Below are 21,571 nucleotides of genomic sequence, written 5' to 3' on the forward strand. Positions count from 1 at the left end.
GGTTTTCTGCTTCTGTGTTAATTTGCTTAGGATAATGGCCTCCAGTTGCATCCATGTTGCTGCAAGGACATGATTTCATTCTTTTTTAATGGCTGTGCAGTTTCCATGGTGTATATGTACCATCTTTTCTTTATCTAGTCCACCGTTGATAGGTATTTGAGTTGCTTCTATGTCTTTGCTTTTGTGAATTGTGCTGTGATGAACACACAGCTGCATGTGTCATTTTGGCAGAATGATTTATTTTCCTTTGGGCATATAACCAGTAATGGGATTGCTGAGTTGAATGGTAGCTCAACTCTTAGTTCAAACAGCTTAATTTTAATTTCACTGATTTCATTATTTTTGTTACAATTCATCAATTTATACTTGTTTTTATTATTCCTTTTTTTCCTGTTTGCCTCACATTTATTTAGCTCTTCTTTTTCTAGCTTCATAAGGTAGAAACTAAGATCAATGATGTGGTCAGTTTCCCTGATCAATGATTTGAGGATGTTTTTTCCTAAAATAAGCATTTAATGACATAAATATCCATCTGAGCACTGCTTTAGCTGCAGTCCTTACATTTTGATATGCTGTATTTTCATTTTTGATTAGTTCAAAATATTTTCTAATTTTACTTGAAACTTGCTGTTTTGCCTGTGGATTATTTAGAAATATGCCGCTTAATTTCCAAGTATTTGGACATTTTTCTGTTATTGATTTCTAGTTTAAACTAGATTACTAGTTTAATTCCATTACAGTCAGAGAACATACTGGACTTGAGTTGGCTACTAATGTTGCTCAAGTCATCTATATCTTTATTAGTTTGTCTACTAGTTCTGTTATTGAGAGGAATTTTGAAGTTTCCAACTGTAATTGTTTATTTGTTTATTTTTCTCTTCAGATCTGTCAGTTTTTGCTTCATGTGTTTTGAAACTGTTTTGGGGGTGCATACACATTTATGATTCTTATGTCTTCTTGGTGAATTCACCCTTTTATCATTATGTAATGTTCTCTTTTATCCCTAATTTTATTTGCTTGGAATTCTACTTTATCTGGTATTATACAGTTACTTGAGCTAGATCATTGGTATTTTGAATTCTGGTCTCCTTTCTTAATCTGCCTACTAGTGTTTACTTTTCAGGTCCTCAAACGCTACTCCGCATATTCTGTCTAGGTTTTTTAAACTATTAAATATGCTTACTTCATCTTATCTAGGACTGAAACGCCCGAACTATTTTTTAAAGTTAATTTTAGCTTTGTAAATTTTAACTTTTATCAAAGAAACACGAACACATAGTTTTATGTTTTCAATGAAAAACATAACTGTCCTTTCCCCACCCACCTCCTGTTTACAATTCCCATTCCTCAGAAACAATTACTTTCAATATTTTAGGTAGCTCTTCTGGTTATTTATCTCCACATTTCTAAGGAACATTCATCCTACTACTACTTCTTGGTGTTTGAACTTTAGAACTTATGTACTGATTCTCTCCTGTGGAAGATGTTTATTTCTCTTATACCACTGATACTTCACCATCCCTTCCTGGGAATATTAACAACTGAGTCACATAGTGCACTATAATTAGATTTCCTTTATTGTACAAGACTTTTTGCCTTCCCTGGAGTTAATAACTGCCTCTTCTTTTTATGGATTAATTTTTAATGTTTTCTGTCATTAATTAATCCCCAAACCATGCCATAGCTGTAAAAATTCTTCCAAGTATGGTCAAACCTTCTATCCTCTGAACTCAATTTAGACTACTTGCTGCACTGTTATCATTCCAGAGTTTTCCTTCCGGTTGTTTTAGGAATTATCTTTGCCTCTATTCTGGATTGGAACCCTAGTTCCCTGCATCCTTGATATTCCTTTTTGAATTTTTTTTTTATTTTGATGGAGCACATCTTCCAGTAACATCTTGAGAAAGTATCCATTCGAATCAAATGTTTTAGGTCCTTGTATGTTGAAGGCTTTATTTTGTCTTACAGTTTATTGATAGTTTGGCTCATGTAGAACTTAAGTTACAAATCAAAAATTTCCCTAAAATATTTGAAGACAATTTCTTCTATTTTTTTAGTTTCAATGTTGCTTTTCAGAAGTCTGTTGTGATTCTGATTCTCTGTCTTTTGTAAGATAGAGACCTGTCTTTTTGTCTTTGGAAGATTTTAAGACTTTTTCTTTATCCCTTGGTACTTGGAAAGGGCACAGTGAAGTGCTTTGTAGCTCTTCCTCCTTTACCTGTGCCTGAGTGAGCCACTTCAACCAGGAAATCATGTTACTCAATTCTGAGAAATTTTCTTGAGTTATTTCTTTGAGATGTTTCTTTCCTTTATTTTTTCTGTTCTCATGATCTGAGCCTTCTATTTATCAGAAGTTGGTTATTGCATGCTGATCCTCTAATTTTCTAGTTCTTCTTTCCCGCTTTCTCTTTTTGATCTGGAAAATTTCCATTTTATCTTCCAAGCCCTATTATGCATTTAAAAATTGTTGGTATCATGTTAATTTCCAAGAACTTTTTCTTATTCTTTTGTTCTTGTTTCATGGAGGCAATACGTTACATCTCTATGGATATTAAGATTTTTTTTTGAAGATTTCTCCTATCTGGGGGTTGGCAAACTATAGCCTATAGTGCCCACAAAAATAGCCCATGTCTTGTTTTTGTACAGCCGCCAATGTGTAGGAATGGTCTTCACATTTTTTTTTTTGAGAAGGAGTCTCATACTGTCGCCCAGGCTGAAGTGCAGTGGTGCAATCTTGGCTCAGTGCAACCTCCGCCTCCCAGGTTCAAGTGATTCTCCTGCCTCAGCCTCCTGAGTAGCTGGGATTACAGGCATGTGCCACCATACCTGGCTAATTTTTGTATTTTTAGTAGAGATGGGGTTTCACCATGTTGGCCAGGCTGGTCTCAAACTGCTGACCTCAAGTGATCATTTTTAAAAGGATTAAGGAAAAAACAAAAAATATGTGGCAGAGACTGTATGTAGCCTGTAAAGCCTAAAATATACACAATAGTCCCCCACAGCCACAATCTTGCCTATGGTCAGAGTTACTCATGGTCAAATGTAGTCCAAAAATATTAAATGGAAAATTCCAGAAATAATTCATACATTTGAAAATGCATGCCCTTCTGAGTTGCATGATAAAAATCTCATGCTGTCCCACTCAGGATGTTAATCATCCCTTTGTCCACCATGTCCATGCTGTATACTCTTTTTGCCCGTTAGTCACTTAGTAGCAATCTTGGTTATCAGATAGAAAAAACATAGTATATGTAGAGTTTGGTACTATCCATGGTTTCAGGCATTTAGTGGAGGTTGTGGAATCTATCTTCTGTGGATAAGGAGAGACTACTGTACTGTCTGGCCCTTTATAGAAAACACTGGCCAATCCTTGTTCTAGTCTGTTGTGTTGTTTCTATTTTCTCAGAGTTCTTCTGCTCTGTTTTTGTTTGCTTCGTTGGACTTGTTTTGTTGTTGTTGTTTTGGTCTGTTTTTCATGTCAGAGACTTTGACAGTCTGGTGAAGATTCTGCACTTACTTAATAGTAAGGCACTAAAACACTGATTGGCAGCTCTGAATGTATGGGTAGAGCTTATAGGCTGGGGAGTTTGCTATAGGGTAATTTGGTAGGAACTGGGCCAATTTGTAGATATTTTCTTATGGGGTGGTCAGTTTCCCTAAAAAGGAATTCTACACGCTTGGGAGATGTAAGACTGATTGTCAGCCTACTCAGAGCTGAAAAGAAAAGGGGGATGGAATTCTCACATTCAGTATGTAGAATCCCCATATATAATATTAACCTCCATCTTTAATACATCTTCAGCTGTGCCTGGTGTTGAAGAATACAGAGACTCTGTTGTTCAACCTTTCCAGCAGTAAATCTGGGTGAGGGAGGGGGGCTAATTGTTTCTTATACTGATTTGTAACCAAGCCACCTGTTTTTAAACCTTACTTTCATTGACATTTTAGATTGCTCCAAATCCTAGGCTTTTTCATACATGAATCTGAAAGTTCTTGTTGACTATCATCAATGTAGATTTAAATTTCAGCTTTCTCTTGCCTGCTAAGTCATTTAGTCATTCAGCTGTTTTCCAGTGTTCAAAATTTGTTGATATCGCTTGTCTGTCACTGTCTCCTCTCTCTCTTTGTAACATTGTAGGTTTGACATTTTCATTCCTTTATTATCATAGGATTTTGAGGGGGTGAAGAGTAACATAAATGTTCAATTTTTCTACAAAGACTAAAAAAATCTAAATTTTATAGGGCATTATTTTTTGATATTATTTTAAAGTAACCTATAGGCTCCAAGGCAACAGACCATAACACTGGGAAGGATAGGAAGAATATTAATATTGTCAATACTACAGAAGAGTATTGAAAGTCAGTGGAAAGTCAGTGTGCCACTGTATTTTGGTTCCAGTTTGATTTATGTTTAAAACATTCTATGGTATGGTAGAAAGGTATTTCTGTTAATGAAACAATTCAGAGAAAAAAGATTTCACCTTTTCTTTTTACCATTGTTTTCAAACTGCCTGGCTTAAATGAATTATGCCTGCTTGAGACAAAGATTATACTTTCAGTAAAGCAACAAAGACTAGTTAGGAAACTCATAGTGCAGTTGTAACCTGGTTGCAAAACCATCTGGTATGTTTCCAAAGGCTGCTCTTGTATTTCATAGACTTATATTACTTCAAATATTCTAACAGTCCCATGTGTGCTTAAAAAAATTAACATTAAAAAGAATCCATTGGTTTCTGCTTACTTTAGATCTTCTGTATCCCTTACAAGAAGAGTGCCTCAGAGTATAAGCACCTTTTCTGTCAATCAATATACATTATGAGTTTTATTAAATAACATAAAACATTTGCTTGGTCTTTATTTTTTTAATTTAAAAAATTTTACTTATTGATTGGTTTTAAAAGGATAAGTTCCTTTGTAACAAATTATTAATTATTGACATTATTCCCTGAAAATCAGTAAAATGATAGCTGGGCTCTCCATTTTAAAAAAGTTAATAAAATTCTAAAAGTACAGTATTATATATCAATACTATAAATACATGATTTTTATATTCCAGGAAAGCATGTTTTGAAGCTCTAAAAGCCCTCTGGGCAATGTTGTATGGCAGGAAAAAGCACTGAACCTCACATTTTTCACTAATTCAACAAGCATTTGAGACTTAATTGGTTGCTGAGAATGTAAAAACATGTAACACATGTTCAAGGAAGAAAACAGATAGGCTATTACAATACAATGAGATATGTGCTATAATACAGATAGCAACCAAAATGCTGTAGGTTTACTAAGGTATAAATAACTCTAGTTGGAGAAGTTTTAAAGGTCCTCATAAAGGACATGACTTTCAATGAGGTTTTGATTGCTAAATTTGCCACATGAATTGTAAGATAACTTATAAGCCAAGGCAAAGCGTAATGAAAGAATATAGCATGTTTGATAGTTTAATAGTGACATACTTATGTTTAATAGTGAAAAATTCGGTGGCTAGAGGTAGAGGATAAGGATGAAAAAGCAGGTATTACAGTTTTAGAAGTGGATGGGGCCAAGATGTAAAGGGCCATTTAGTAGCCATGTGGCCTTAGAAAAATAATTTAATTTCTCACAACCAGTTTAAAAACAACTCAGGCTGAGGCAGGTGGATCATCTGAGGTCAGGAGTTTGAGAACAGCCTGGCCATCATGGTGAAACCCCATCTCTAATAAAAATATAAAAATTAGCTGGGCATGGTAGTGCGTGCCTGTAATCTCAGCTACTCAAGAGGTTGAGGCAGGAGAATCGCTTGAAGTTGGATGGAGGAAGATGCAGTGAGCCAAGACTGCTCCACTGCACTGGGTGACAGAGCGAGATTCCATCTCAAAAAAAACACAACAAAACAAAACAAACAAACAAAAAAAAGCAAAGCAAATCAAATAAAACATCAAGTAGCAACATGCATTGCTACTGGAAGTGATTGGTAGAAGAATCAAATGAGATAATATATGTGAAAAAGGTTTGTAAACGAGAAAACCACATACAAATATAACTTTTGTTTCACATGGTTTCTTGAAATTTAAGGCATTGCTTATACTAAAAGGAAGAAAAAAATCAACTGAGGTAAGAATATTTATTTTCCGTAAATTGAATATAATGACTAAAAGTCAACAATTTCAAAAATATATTCAAGCTCCCCTAGAAACTATTAGCTGAATATTAAAATTCAAAAAAAAAAAAGGTCAATCAGCAGGGAGACACAAAGGAAGCAGATGTGATGCTTCAATAACCTGCAGTGCAACTTGACTCCAAGTAAAATGGGATTTCTAGGGAGAAAAGGGGAGCAGGATCTCTGTAGCTTAACCATAGACCTGAATCAGTTTGAAGAAAAATACATGCAGAATACCATTCTAAAATGATGGAGAGTGGCTGGGTGTGGTGGCTCACGCCTGTAATCTTAACACTTTGGGAGCCTGAAGCGGGAGGATCACTTGAGGCCAGGAGTTCAAGACCAGCCTGGCCAACATAGCGAAACCCTGTCTCTAATAAAAATACAAAAATTAGCCAGGCGTGGTGGCATGTGCCTGTAATCCCAGCTACTCAGGAGGTTGAGGTAGGAGAATCGCTTGAACCCGGGAGGTAGAGGTTGCAGTGAACTGAGATCCCGCCACTGCACTCCAGCCTGGGCAACAGAGCAAGACTCGCTCTCTCTCAAAAAAAAAATAATAATAATAATAAAAATAAAAATAAAAAATAAAATGTTGGGGAGTACAGTGGGTGACATGTTCTAGGGCTTAAATCTAGTTGTTGTAGTCTTACGTCTAAGCTATACACAAATACACATAGCTTATGTATTTGCATATATATACATATAGCTATGTCTAAGCTATACACAAATCTGAACTCACATGCAATCTGGTTTACAAATGGGCTAATATAAGTACACAAGACACCAGAAAAATAAAAATTTTTGATTTGACTGGGTTAGATTATGATTAGTTGTGGGACTTCTGGTTGAAGTGCAAATATGTCAACTGGTCATGTTTTCATGATTTTACTCTTAACCTATTTCTTTTTTTCAGATGGAGTCTCCTCTGTTGCCCAGGCTGGAGTGCAGTGGCGCAATCTTAGCTCAATGCAACCTCCACCTACCAGGTTTAAGCAATTCTCCTGCCTCAGCCTCCCAAGTAGCTGGGACTACAGACGCACACCACCATGCCCAGCTAATTTTTGTATTTTTAGTAGAGACGGGGTTTCACCATGTTGACCAGGCTGATCTCAAACTCCTGACCTTAGGTGATCCGCCCACCTCCGCCTACCAAAGGGCTGGGATTACAGGCATGAGCCACCTCACCTGGCCCAACCTGTTTCTATGAATTATCCAAATGCCTTACAGCTTCACTAGGAAATAAATAATTACATGGTTAAGTTAATTAAAATTTCATAGAGAATATAAAATATTAATTTGTGGGCCGAACGTGGTGGCTCACGCCTGTAATTCCAGCACTTTGGGAGGCCAAGGCAGACGGATCACAAGGTCAAGAAATCGAGACCAGCCTGTCCAACATGGTGAAACCCCATCTCTACTAAAAATACAAAAATTAGCCGGGCGTGGTGGTGCGAGCCTGTAGTGCCAGCTACTTGGGAGGCTGAGGCAGGCGAATCACTTGAACGCAGGAGGCAGAGGTTGCAGTGAGCTGAGATTGTGCCACTGCACTCCAGCCTGTCTACAGAGCGAGACTTCATCTCAAAAAAAAAATTTAATTTGCACAAAACCTAATTATAGCATTTACAAATTAGATGTTGATGCCCTACAATATGAAATTAAGGGATAGTAATGCACCACATAATGATGTTTCAGTCAATGTGAAGTGCATATATGATAGTGGTCCCATAAGATTATAATGGAGCTGAAAAATTCCTATCACCTAGTGATGTCACCATTGTAACATTACAGCACAATGCATTACAAGTGCTTGTGGTGATGCTGGTGTAAACAAACCTACTGTGCTGCTAGTCTTATAAAAGTATGGTACATACAATTATGTATGGTATGTAATACTTGATAATGATAATAACTATGTTACTGGTTTGTGTATTTACTATACTGTACTTATCAGTAGAGTGTACTCCTTTCACTTATATTAAAAAAAAAGTTAACTATAAAACAGCTTCAGGCAGATCCCTCAGGAAGAATTCCAGAAGAAGGCATTGTTATCATAGGAGATGACAGCTCCATGCATGTTATTTATTGGTCCTGAAGACCTTCCAGTGATTCAAGACATGGAGGTAGAAGATAGGGATATTAATGCTCCTGATCCTGTGTAGGCCTAGGCTACTACATGAGTGTTCATGTCTTCATTTTTTTTCTTTTTTTGAGATGGAGTCTTCCTGTGTAGGCCTATGCTACTACATGAGTGTTCATGTCTTCATTTTTTTTCTTTTTTTGAGATGGAGTCTTGCTCTGTCTCCCACGCTGGAGTGCAGTGGGGTGATCTCGGCTCACTGCAGCCTCCACCTCCCGGGTTCAAGTAATTCTCCTGCCTCAGCCTCCCAAGTAGCTGGGATTATAGGCATCTGCCACCACATCCAACTAATTTTTGTATTTTTAGTAGAGATGGGGTTTCACCACGTTGGCCAGGCTGGTATCGAACTCCTGACCTTAAGTGATCTGCCCACCTTGGCCTCCCAAAGTGCTGGGATTACAGGCTTCAGCCATTGCGTTCCCCATGTCTTCATTTTTAACAGAAAAGTTTAAATAGTAAAAAAATAAAAAATAAAAATTTCAAAAATAGAAAAAGCTTATAGAATAAGGATATAAAAAATTATTTTTGTACAGCTGTATAATTTGTGTTTTAAGCTAAGTGTTGTAAAAGAGTCAAAAAGGTAAAAAAAAAAGATAAAAAGATGGAAAGTTTATAAAGTAAAAAAGTTACAGTAAGCTGGGCACAGTGGTGTGTGCCTGGAGTTCCAGCTACTTGGGAGGCTAAGGTGAGAGGACTGCTTGAACCCAGGTGTTCGAGACCAGCCTGGGCAACATAGTGATACCCCATCTCTCAAAAAGAAAAAGTCAGAATAAGCTCAGGGTAATTTATTATGGAAAAAATAAAAATAAATAAATTTAGTATAGCCTAAGTGTACAGTGTTTATAAAGCCTACAGTTAGTGTACAGTAATGTCACTACTCGGTCGACTCACTCAGAGCAACTTATAGTCCTGTAAGCTCTATTCGTGGTAAGTGCCATATACATTTGTACTATTTTTAATATACTGTATTTCTATACCATATCTTTACTGTACCTTTTCTACATTTATACATTCAATTACTTATCCTTGTGTTACAATTGTCTACAGTACAGTAACATGCTGTATAGGTTTGTGATCTAGGAACAATAGCCTATACCATATAGCCTATATGTGTAGTAGACTATACTATCTAGATTTGTGTAAGTACATTTTATAATGTTCCCACAACAATACAATTGCCTAACAACTCACTTCTCAGAATATATCCCTGTCATTAAGTGATGCATGACTGTATAAAATGATGATTTAAAAATGAGTTTCACAAAGCACAAATCTTAATGGGCAAGAATCTTTAGAAGTAGGAGTATCATGATTAAATGTTTAGTTGGTGTTAATTCTTTAGGATCACGACTATAGCTTGTTTTAACCCTTCTTCAATGATTTGCTAATTTTTTTTTTTTTTTTGAGACAGGGTCTGGCTCTGTTGCCCAGGCTGGAATGCAGTGGCATGATTTCAGCTCACGGCAACCCTCACCTCCCAGGCTCAAGTGATCCTCCTACCTCAGCCTCCCGAGTAGCTCACATCTGTAATCCCAGCACTTTGGGAGGCTGAGGTGGGTGGATCACTTGAAGCCAAGAGTTCCAGACCAGCCTGGCCAACATAGTGAAACCCCATCTCTACTAAAAATACAAAAATTAGCTGGGCATGTTGGTGCACGCCTGTAATCCCAGCTACTCAGGAGGCTGAGGCAGGAGAATTGCTTGAACCCGGGCGGTGGAGGATGCAGTGAGCCGAGATCACGCCACTGCACTCCAGCCTGGGCGACAGAGTGAGACTGTCTAAAACAATAATAATAATAATAAAAAGTAATTATTTTATTTTTTCTTTAATTATTAAATATCCTTCAGTTTCAATGTTATCCTTCAACATTATCACCATACATAAAAGACACAAGAAAGTATAGATTGTAATCACATTGTTATCTAAACCTTACAAATAACATTAAAATGAAAATGATATTTTTTTTTCTGTCAGATGTCTTCTTTATATAGAAGCAGAATGAAAAATTGTGCAACTACAAAAAGCTCACTGGGCAGTAAAATAGATTTTGTTTCTATTGATGATATTTTAACAGACACACAGATTCCATACTGAAAGTACACTTTCAAACAGAATATCTCCTCACATTGGCTGGTATATCAATTTTCATCCCTGACATTTTGGGGGAGATGAGAAGAGAGGTCTGTTTAGCTATAAAATTGTTATCTGAGCTTTGATGTTCACAAGACAAAATTTTTGATTTAATAAGCTTTATTTAATAAATATTTACTGATTATCTTTGTGTGCTATTCATTGTTACACCAATCACAAAATTTCTTTAAACTTTAGCAAATTGTGAGTTTTGTTTTGGGAATAACTTATTCTTATTTACTCTTTTCAAATTCTACTTGTGACAGCTATCATTGAATACATACCAGTTCCTACGGTTCCAGTTAAATAAAATTTTACCAAGTTTATTATAAAGAGTAAAGTAGCAAGACTAGCTTTATATATATAGCCCTGTCACAGATAATATTATATTAAATTTCACTCCACTTACCTACCAAGGGCCTGGTTTAAGGCCCTGTATGCTTGAATTTCATACCACTGACGGCCAGGTAGAAGACCTCTCAATTTTGAATGGTGGTCATTGTATTGTCGTTTTAGTTCAACCTAATAATTTTAAAATATATTTAAAAAATTAGTAGATAATTAAAGCTCATTTTAAACATCATATTAACTTCTAATAGTTTGAATATACATATTTTTGGGGTAGAGATTTTGTTTTTCAGTACTGATTTTTTTCATTTCATATAAAATAGTTTTATTTAGCTTCACATTCCTTAAATTACCTAATGCATATAACTAATCAGCTGTGATCTCAAGCAGTTTTATTGAACTTACATTCATTAAATCCACACAATTTTCAGTATACAAGTAGATGAGTTTTGATATATATAGTAATGTAACCACCATCATAATATAGAACATTTTCATCACCCCTAAAAGTTCCCTCTTATCCCTTTATAGTAAGTTTCTTTCTTCCACCGCTGGCCCTGGCAACCACTGATCTGCTTTCTGTTTTGCCCTTTATAGAATTTCATATAAATATTATCATATACTATGTAATGACTTGTGACTTTTTTCATTTAATATACTTTTAGAATTCATTCATGTTGAAAGGTTTATGAGTAGTTCATTCTTTTACGTTTATCCAGTCTGGTGATCTCTGCTTTTTAATTGCAATGTTTAGACCATTTACATTTAATGCAGTTATTGTTATAATTGGGTTTAAGACTACCACCTTGCTTCCCCCCCACCCCCCAATCTGTACCATTTTGTTTTTATCTTTTGGATCAATCAAGTTTCCCCCCTCCCCCCACTAATGCTTCCATATTATTTCCACTACTGGATTATTAGCTATGTCTTTGTGTGTGTGTGATTCCTCTAGGGTTTATGATATACATCCTTATTAGTCTACCTTAAAATAATATTTTACCACTTCACATATGATGTAAAAACAATACCACAATATACTTCCATTTCCTTTTATTGTCCTTTATGCTATTGCTGCCATACATTTTAGTTTTATACATGCTATAAACCCATAAAACATTTTGATTATGCTTTAAACAGTACATTATCTTTTAATTTTAAATAAGTTTATAATTTTGAAATAAGTTTAGATTTACAGAAAAGTTCCAAAGATATTACAGAGATTCCTTATACCCTTTACCCAATTTCCCCTAATGTTAACATCTTGTATTACTATAGCTCATGTCAAATTAAGAAATTAACATTAGTACATTAGTATTAAATAATCTATGTATTTTATTCAGATTTCTGTTTTGTCCCAAAAGATTATCTTTTAAAAGATATTGTATTTACCCACAGATTTACCATTTCTGGCACTCTTTATTTTCTTACATAGATTTAAATTTCCATCTGGTATCATTTTCCTTCTACCTGAAGAACTTTCTTTAATATTAGTAGTGCAGGTTTGCTAGCAATGAGTTCTTTCAGCTTTTGTTTTTTTTTCTGAAAAGCCTTCACTATCTTCATTTTTAAGAGATTGTCCCACTTGATCAAGAATTCTAAATTGACAGGTTTTTTTCTTTGTTAAAGACGTCTTTTCATTATTTTCTGATTTGCATAGTTCTGAAGAAAAAATATGCTATTGTCCTATCTCTGTAATGTTCCCCTTTCTTTTAGCAACTTTGGATTGGATTACAATGTGCTGTTGTGTGTATTTTGCTTAAGTTTTATTAAGCTTCTTGGACCTGTGGACTTATAGTTTCTATCAAACTTGAAAATTTTTCAGCCATTATTTCTCTAAATATATATATTCTTCTGCCTCGAAACACTTTCTTCTTCTTCTTAGACTCCAATTACAACTATATTAGACTATATTACTCCACATGTCACTGGCCCTCTTTTTTTTCAATCTACACTTCATTTTGGATAATTTTTATTTATAAGATTTCAAGTTCACCAAATTTTCCTTCTGCAGTGTCTAATCCATCCAGAGTATTTTTTGTTTCATATCGAGAGATTTCACATAGGTATTTTAAAAATAGCTTCTGTTTCTCTTTTCAGTATGCTCATGTTTTCTTCTATCTTCTTTGAACTTACAGAGCATAAAACCTAAGATATTTAAAAAATCCTTGTCTGCTAGCCAGTTCTAACATCTCTGTCATTTCTGGTTTTGTTTCTATTGATTGATTTTCCTCTGTGTTATGGGTTAAATTCTCTTCTTTGCATGCCTGCTAATTTTTGATTGGATACTAGACATTGTGGGCATTAAGTCAGTGGTTGATGGATTTTGTTGTGAATGCAATTAGGGTACTTGGAACCAGTTCATTCTTTGGCGGCTTTGTTAGGGAAAGTCAAGAGCAGCCTTTAGTCTAGGGCTAATTTATCCCCCATACAAAGGTGAAACTCTACTGATGATTGTATCAAGTACCCCATGTGTTATGAAGTTTTTCTCTTCTGGCTGCTGGGAACTCAAACTATTCCCAGACTTTGCGAGCTCTAGGAATTTTTCTGCCTACTTATTTCCCTGGCCTTACATAGCTTCCTCTCATGTATATGCCAATCAGTACTCGACCAAAAACTCAAGGGGATGCCTATGCAGATACCTGGAGCTTTCTCTCTATGTAGCTCCATCCTCTCTAGTACTCTGCCTTGCAAATTCTAGCTGCCACAGACTTTCCCTAAACTTTATCTCTTCAACTCAGTGTGACCACTGAGCTCTGTTTGAGTTTATTCTCCCTGCACTGTGGCCTAGTAATTGTCTCCAGGTAATAATCTGGTGCAACTGTAGTATTCCAGGACAAGTATATCAAATGGTACAGTTGTCCCTTGGTATCCATGGGTGATTGGTTTCAGAACTTCCCTCAAATACCAAAATCCATGGATGCTCAAGTCCTTGATATAAAATGACTTAGTATTTGCATAACCTATACATATCCTCCTTTATACTTTAAATAATCTCTGGATTACTTTAATAGCTAATATGATGTAAAACTATGCAAATAGTTGTTACATTGTAGTGGTTAGGGAATAATGACAAGAAAAAAATCCATACATGTTCAGTACAAAAGCAATTTTTTTTCAAATAGTTTTGATTCACACTTAGGTGAATCCACAGATGCAGAACCCCTAAATACAGAGGGCCAATTGTGTATTTTTGTAGTAGAAGCCTAAATAAAGATATGTGGAGTTACTTTCTTGAAGGAAATCATTATATTGAAGAGACATTGGCCCCCCTATGTTTATCAATAATCAAGATATGGAATCAACCTAGGTATCCAACAACAGATAACTGGGTAAAGAAAATGTGGTATATATACACAATAGAATACTCAACAGTCATAAAAAAGAATGAAATCCTATTATTCACAGCAACATGGATGGAACTGAGGACACTACCTTAAGTGAAATAAATAAAAAACATAAAGTTAAACACCACATGTTCTTGCTCATATGTGGAAGCTTAAAAATGTTAATCTCAGGCCGGACGCGGTGGCTCACACTTGTAATCCCAGCACTTTGGGAGGCTGAGGTGGGCGGATCACGAGGTCAGGGGATCGAGACCACAGTGAAACCCCGTCTCTACTAAAAATACAAAAAATTAGCTGGGCGTGGTGGCGGGGGCCTGTAGTCCCAGCTACTCGGAGAGGCTGAGGCGGAGCTTGCAGTGAGCCGAGATTGCGCCACTGCACTCCAGCCTGGGCGACAGAGCAAGACTCTGTCTCAAAAAAAAAAAAAAAAAAAAAAAAATGTTAATCTTGGCCGGGCGCGGTGGTTCACGCCTATAATCCCAGCACTTTGGGAGGCCAAGGTGGGTGGATCACAAGGTCAGGAGATTGAGACCATCCTGGCTAACACAGTGAAATCCCATCTCTACTAAAAATACAAAAAATTAGGAGGGTGGAGCCAAGATGGCCGAATAGGAACAGCTCCGGTCTACAGCTCCCAGCCTGAGCGACACAGAAGATGGGTGATTTCTGCATTTCTGTTTGAGCTTTGAAGAGAGTAGTGGTTCTCCCAGCACGCAGCTGGAGATCTGAGAACGGACAGACTGCCTCCTAAAGTGGGTCCCTCACCCCCGAGCAGCCTAACTGGGAGGCACCCCCCAGTAGGGGCAGACTGACACCTCACTTGGCCGGGTACTCCTCTGAGACAAAACTTCTGGAGGAACTATCAGACAACTGAATTTGTGGTCTCACGAAAATCCGCTGTTCTGCAGCCACCGCTGCTGACACCCAGCCAAACAGAATCTGGAATGGACCTCTAGTAAACTCCAACAGACCTGCAGCTGAGGGTCCTGTCTGGTAGAAGGAAAACTAACAAACAGAAAGGACATCCACACCAAAAACCCATCTGTACATCACCATCATCAAAGACAAAAAGTAGATAAAACCACAAAGATGGGGAAAAAACAGAGCAGAAAAACTGGAAACTCTAAAAAGCAGAGCACCTCTCCTCCTCCAAAGGAACGCAGTTCCTCACCAGCAACGGAACAAAGCTGGACGGAGGATGACTTTGACAAGTTGAGAGAAGAAGGCTTCAGACGATCAAACTACTCCGAGCTACGGGAGGAAATTCAAAACAATAGCAAAGAAGTTAAAAACTTTGAAAAAAAATTAGACGAGTGGATAACTAGAATAACCAATGGAGAGAAGGGCTTAAAGGAGCTAATGGAGCTGAAAGCCAAGTATCGAGAACTACGCGAAGATTGCAGAAGCCTCGGTAGCAGATGCGATCAACTGGAAGAAAGGGTATTGCTGATGGAAGATGAAATGAATGAAATGAAGCAGGAAGGGAAGTTTAGAGAAAAAAGAATAAAAAGAAATGAACAAAGCCTCCAAGAAATTTGGGACTATGTGAAAAGACCAAACCTATGTCTGATTGGTGTACCTGAAAATGACGGGGAGAATGGAACCAAGTTGGAAAACACTCTGCAAGATGTTATCCAGGAGAACTTCCCCAATCTAGCAAGGCAGGCCAACATTCAGATTCAGGAAATACAGAGAATGCCACAAAGATACTCCTCGAGAAGAGCAACTCCAAGACACATAATTGTCAGATTCACCAAAGTTGAAATGAAGGAAAAAATGTTAAGGGTGGCCAGAGAGAAAGGTCAGGTTACCCACAAAGGGAAGCCCATCAGACTAACAGCTGATCTCTCGGCAGAAACTCTACAAGCCAGAAGAGAGTGGGGGCCGATATTCAACATTCTTAAAGAAAAGAATTTTCAACCCAGAATTTCATATCCAGTCAAACTAAGCTTCATTAGTGAAGGAGAAATAAAATACTTTACAGACAAGCAAACACGGAGTGATTTTGTCACCACCAGGCCTGCCCTAAAAGAGCTCCTGAAGGAAGCACTAAACATGGAAAGGAACAACCAGTACCAGTCCCTGCAAAAACATGCCAAATTGTAAAGACCATCGAGGCTAGGAAGAAACTGCATCAACTAATGAGCAAAATAACCAACTAACATCATAATGACAGGATCAGATTCACACATAACAATATTAACTTTAAATGTAAATGGGCTAAATGCTCCAATTAAAAGACACAGACTGGCAAACTGGATAAGGAGTCAGGACCCATCAGTGTGCTGTATTCAGGAAACCCATCTCACGTGCAGAGACACACATAGACTCAAAATAAAGAGATGGAGGAAGATCTATCAAGCAACTGGAAAACAAAAAAAGGCAGGGGTTGCAATCCTAGTCTCTGATAAAATAGACTTTAAACCAACAAAGATCAAAAGAGACAAAGAAGGCCATTACATAATGGTAAAGGGATCAATTCAACAAGAAGAGCTAACTATCCTAAATATATATGCACCCAACACAGGAGCACCCAGATTCATAAAGCAAGTCCTGAGTGACCTACAAAGGGATTTAAACTCCCACACAATAATAATGGGAGATTTTAACGCCCCACTGTCAACATTAGACAGATCAACGAGACAGAAAGTCAACAAGGATACCCAGGAACTGAACTCAGCTCTGCACCAAGCAGACCTAATAGACATCTACAGAACTCTCCACTCCAAATCAACAGAATATACATTTTTTTCAGCACCACACCACACCTATTCCAAAATTGACCACATAGTTGGAAGTAAAGCTCTCCTCAGCAAATGTAAAAGAACAGAAATTATAATAAACTGTCTCTCAGACCACAATGCAATCAAACTAGAACTCAGGATTAAGAAACTCACTCAAAACCGCTCAACTACATGGAAACTGAACAACCTGCTCCTGAATGACTATTGGGTACATAATGAAATGAAGGCAGAAATAAAGATGTTCTTTCAAAGCAATGAGAACAAAGACACAACATACTAGAATCTCTGGGACACATTCAAAGCAGTGTGTAGAGGGAAATTTATAGCACTAAATGCCCACAAGAGAAAGCAGGAAAGATCCAAAATTGACACCCTAACATCACAATTAAAAGAACTAGAAAAGCAAGAGCAAACACATTCAAAAGCTAGCAGAAGGCTAGAAATAACTAAAATCAGAGCAGAACTGAAGGAAATAGAGACACAAAAAACCCTTCAAAAAATTAATGAATCCAGGAGCTGGTTTTTTGAAAAGACCAACAAAATTGATAGACCGCTAGCAAGACTAATAAGGAAGAAAAGAGAGAAGAATCAAATAGATGCAATAAAAAATGAAAAAGGGGATATCACCACCGATCCCACAGAAATACAATCTACCATCAGAGAATACTACAAACACCTCTACACAAATAAACTAGAAAATCTAGAAGAAATGGATAAATTCCTCAACAAATACACCCTCCCAAGACTAAACCAGGAAGAAGCTGAATCTCTGAATAGACCAATAACAGGTTCGGAAATTGTGGCAATAATCAATAGCTTACCAACCAAAAAGAGTCCAGGACCTGATGGATTCACAGCCAAATTCTACCAGAGGTACAAGGAGGAACTGGTACCATTCCTTCTGAAACTATTCCAATCGATAGAAAAAGAGGGAATCCTCCCTAACACATTTTATGAAGCCAGCATCGCCCTGATACCAAAGCCTGGCAGAGACATAACCAAAAAAGAGAATTTCAGACCAGTATCCTTGATGAACATTGATGCAAAAATCCTCAATAAAATACTGGCAAACCGAATCCAGCAGCACATCAAAAAGCTTATACACCATGATCAAGTGGGCTTCATCCCTGGGATGCAAGGCTGGTTTAACATACACAAATCAATAAATGTAATCCAGCATATAAACAGAACCAAAGACAAAAACCACATGATTATCTCAATAGATGCAGAAAAGGCCTTTGACAAAATTCAACAACCCTTCATGCTAAAAACTCTCAATAAATTAGGTATTGATGGGACGTATCTCAAAATAATAAGAGCTATCTATGACAAACCCACAGCCAATATCATACTGAATGGGCAAAAACTGGAAGCATTCCCTTTGAAAACTGGCACAAGACAGGGATGCCCTCTCTCACCACTCCTATTCAACATAGTGCTGGAAGTTCTGACCAGAGCAATCAGGCAGGAGAAGGAAATAAAGGGTATTCAATTAGGAAAAGAGGAAGTCAAATTGTCCCTGTTTGCAGATGACATGATTGTATATCTAGAAAACCCCATCGTCTCAGCCCAAAATCTCCTTAAGCTGATTAGCAACTTCAGCAAAGTCTCAGGATACAAAATCAATGTACAAAAATCACAAGCATTCTTGTACACCAATCACAGACAAACAGAGAGCCAAATCATGAGTGAACTCCCATTCACAATTGCTTCAAAGAGAATAAAATACCTAGGAATCCAACTTACAAGGGATGTGAAGGACCTCTTCAAGGAGAACTACAAACCACTGCTCAATGAAATAAAAGAGGATACAAACAAATGGAAGAACATTCCATGCTCATGGGTAGGAAGAATCAATATCATGAAAATGGCCATACTGCCCAAGGTAATTTATAGATTCAATGCCATCCCCATCAAGCTACCAATGACTTTCTTCACAGAATTGGAAAAAACTACTTTAAAGTTCATATGGAACCAGAAAAGAGCCCGCATCGCCAAGTCAATCCTAAGCCAAAAGAACAAAGCTGGAGGCATCACGCTACCTGACTTCAAACTATACTACAAGGCTACAGTAACCAAAATAGCATGGTACTGGTACCACAACAGAGACATAGATCAATGGAACAGAACAGAGCCCTCAGAAATGATGCCGCGTATCTACAACTATCTGATCTTTGACAAACCTGACAAAAACAAGCAATGGGGAAAGGATTCCCTATTTAATAAATGGTGCTGGGAAAACTGGCTAGCCACATGTAGAAAGCTGCAACTGGATCCCTTCCTTACACCTTATACAAAAATTAATTCAAGATGGATTAAAGACTTAAATGTTAGACCTAAAACCATTAAAATCCTACAAGAAAACCTAGGCAATACCATTCAGGACATAGGCGTGGGCAAGGACTTCATGTCTAAAACACCAAAAGCAATGGCAACAAAAGCCAAAATTGACAAATGGGATCTAATTAAACTAAAGAGCTTCTGCACAGCAAATGAAACTACCATCAGAGTGAACAGGCAACCTACAGAATGGGAGAAAATTTTTGCAACCTACTCATCTGACAAAGGGCTAATATCCAGAATCTACAATGAACTCAAACAAATTTACAAGAAAAAAACAAACAACCCCATCAAAAAGTGGGCGAAGGACATGAACAGACACTTCTCAAAAGAAGACATTTATACAGCCAAAAAACACATGAAAAAATGCTCATCATCACTGGCCATCAGAGAAATGCAAATCAAAACCACAGTGAGATACCATCTCACACCAGTTAGAATGGCCATCATTAAAAAGTCAGGAAACAACAGGTGCTGGAGTGGATGTGGAGAAATAGGAACACTTTTACACTGTTGGTGGGACTGTAAACTAGTTCAACCATTGTGGAAGTCAGTGTGGTGATTCCTCAGGGATCTAGAACTAGAAATACCATTTGACCCATCCATCCCATTACTGGTATATACCCAAAGGACTATAAATGATGCTGCTATAAAGACACATGCACACGTATGTTTATTGCAGCACTATTCACAATAGCAAAGAGTTGGAACCAACCCAAATGTCCAACAATGATAGACTGGATTAAGAAAATGTGGCACATATACACCGTGGGATACTATGCAGCCATAAAAAATGAGTTCATGTCCTTTGTAGGGACATGGATGAAACTGGAAAACATCATTCTCAGTAAACTATCGCAAGGACAAAAAACCAAACACCGCGTGTTCTCACTCATAGGTGGGAATTGAACAATGAGAACTCATGGACACAGGAAGGGGAACATCACACTCTGGGGACTGTTGTGGGGTGGGGGGAGGGGGGAGGGACAGCATTAGGAGATATACCTAATGCTAAATGATGAGTTAATGGGTGCAGCAAAACAACATGGCACATGGATACATATGTAACAAACCTGCACATTGTGCACATGTACCCTAAAACCTAAAGTATATAAAAAAAAAAAAAAAAAAAGACAATAAACGTACAGGGACAAAAAAAAAAAAAAAATACAAAAAATTAGCCGGGCGTGGTGGTGGGAACCTGTAGTCCCAGCTACTCAGGAGGCTGAGGCAGAAGAATGGCATGAACCCAGGAGGCAGAGGTTGCAGTGAGCCGAGATCGCACCACTGCACTCCAGCCTGGGCGACAGAGCGAGACTCTGTCTCAAAAAAAAAAAAAGGTTAATCTCATAAAAATAAAAAGTAGAACAGAGGATACTAGCAGATGGGAAGGGGAGAAGGAAGAGAGGGATGGGGAGATATTTGTTTTTTGTCTTGTTTTTTTGAGAGACAGGGCCTCAGTCTGTCACCCAGACTGGACGGCAGTGGTGCGATCATGGCTTACTTCAGCCTTGACCTCCTGGGCTCTAGTGATTCTCCCACCTCAGCCTCCCAAGTAGGTTGGACTACAGGTGTGTGCTGCCATGCCTGGCCAATTTTTTTCTTTTTTAATTTTTATAGAGATGGGTTCTTGCTATGTTGCCTATGATGGTCTCCAACTCATAAGCTCAAGAAAACCTCCCACCTTGGCCTCCCAAAGGGCTAGGAATACAGGCGTGAGCCACTGAGCCTGGCCGAGATTTGTTAAAGGATATAAAGTTACAGCTAGATAGAAGGAATAGGTTCTAATCTTTTATACTACAGTAGGATGACTATAGTTAACAATATTACATCATTTCAAATAACTAGGAGATTACATGTTCCCTACACAAAGAAATGATAAATGTTTGAGATGACAGATACGCTAATTACCCTAATCTAATCAATAAACATCATATGTATCAAAACATCACTATGTACCCTATGAATATGTACAATAATTGTCTGTCAACTAAAAAATAAAGAGTAAACTTCTTGGAAACATTTTAGACTTTCAAGATATATTAACAAAACTTATACAGTAGTTCCCTCTTATCTGCAGTGGTTTAAGTTAACTGCGGTCAACTGTGGTCCAAAAATATTAAATAAAAAATTCCAGAAATAATTTAGGTTTTAAATTGCCCACTGTTCTGAGTAGCATGATGACATCTCATGCTATCCTGCTCCATCTCACTCAGGTGTGAATCATCCCTTTGTCCAGTGTATCCATGCTGTACATACTACCCAGCAGTTAGTTACTTAGGAGCTGTCTAGGTCTAATCGAGTGTCATGGTATTGCAGTGCTTAGGTTCAAGTGACCTCTATTTTACTTAATAATACTTTACTAAATTGTAAACCTACTCAAGAAAAAAC

The 21,571-nt window shown here is 37.4% G+C and overlaps 1 protein-coding gene across 7 annotated transcripts in view; it reads right to left on the minus strand.

Annotated features, from left to right (window-relative positions):
• Positions 1 to 21,571, minus strand: part of BRIP1 (BRCA1 interacting helicase 1) — a 190,394-nt gene that overhangs the window by 23,791 nt on the left and 145,032 nt on the right. For all 7 annotated transcript variants that reach the window (XM_063628493.1, XM_055256721.2, XM_055256722.2 and 4 more), the window contains exon 17: positions 10,814 to 10,926. In XM_063628493.1, the coding sequence (XP_063484563.1) occupies positions 10,814 to 10,926 (113 nt within the window). The remainder of the gene's footprint in view (positions 1 to 10,813; positions 10,927 to 21,571) is intronic.

The sequence above is a fragment of the Symphalangus syndactylus genome, chromosome 20 (assembly GCF_028878055.3).
Source record: "Symphalangus syndactylus isolate Jambi chromosome 20, NHGRI_mSymSyn1-v2.1_pri, whole genome shotgun sequence".
NCBI lineage: Eukaryota > Metazoa > Chordata > Mammalia > Primates > Hylobatidae > Symphalangus > Symphalangus syndactylus.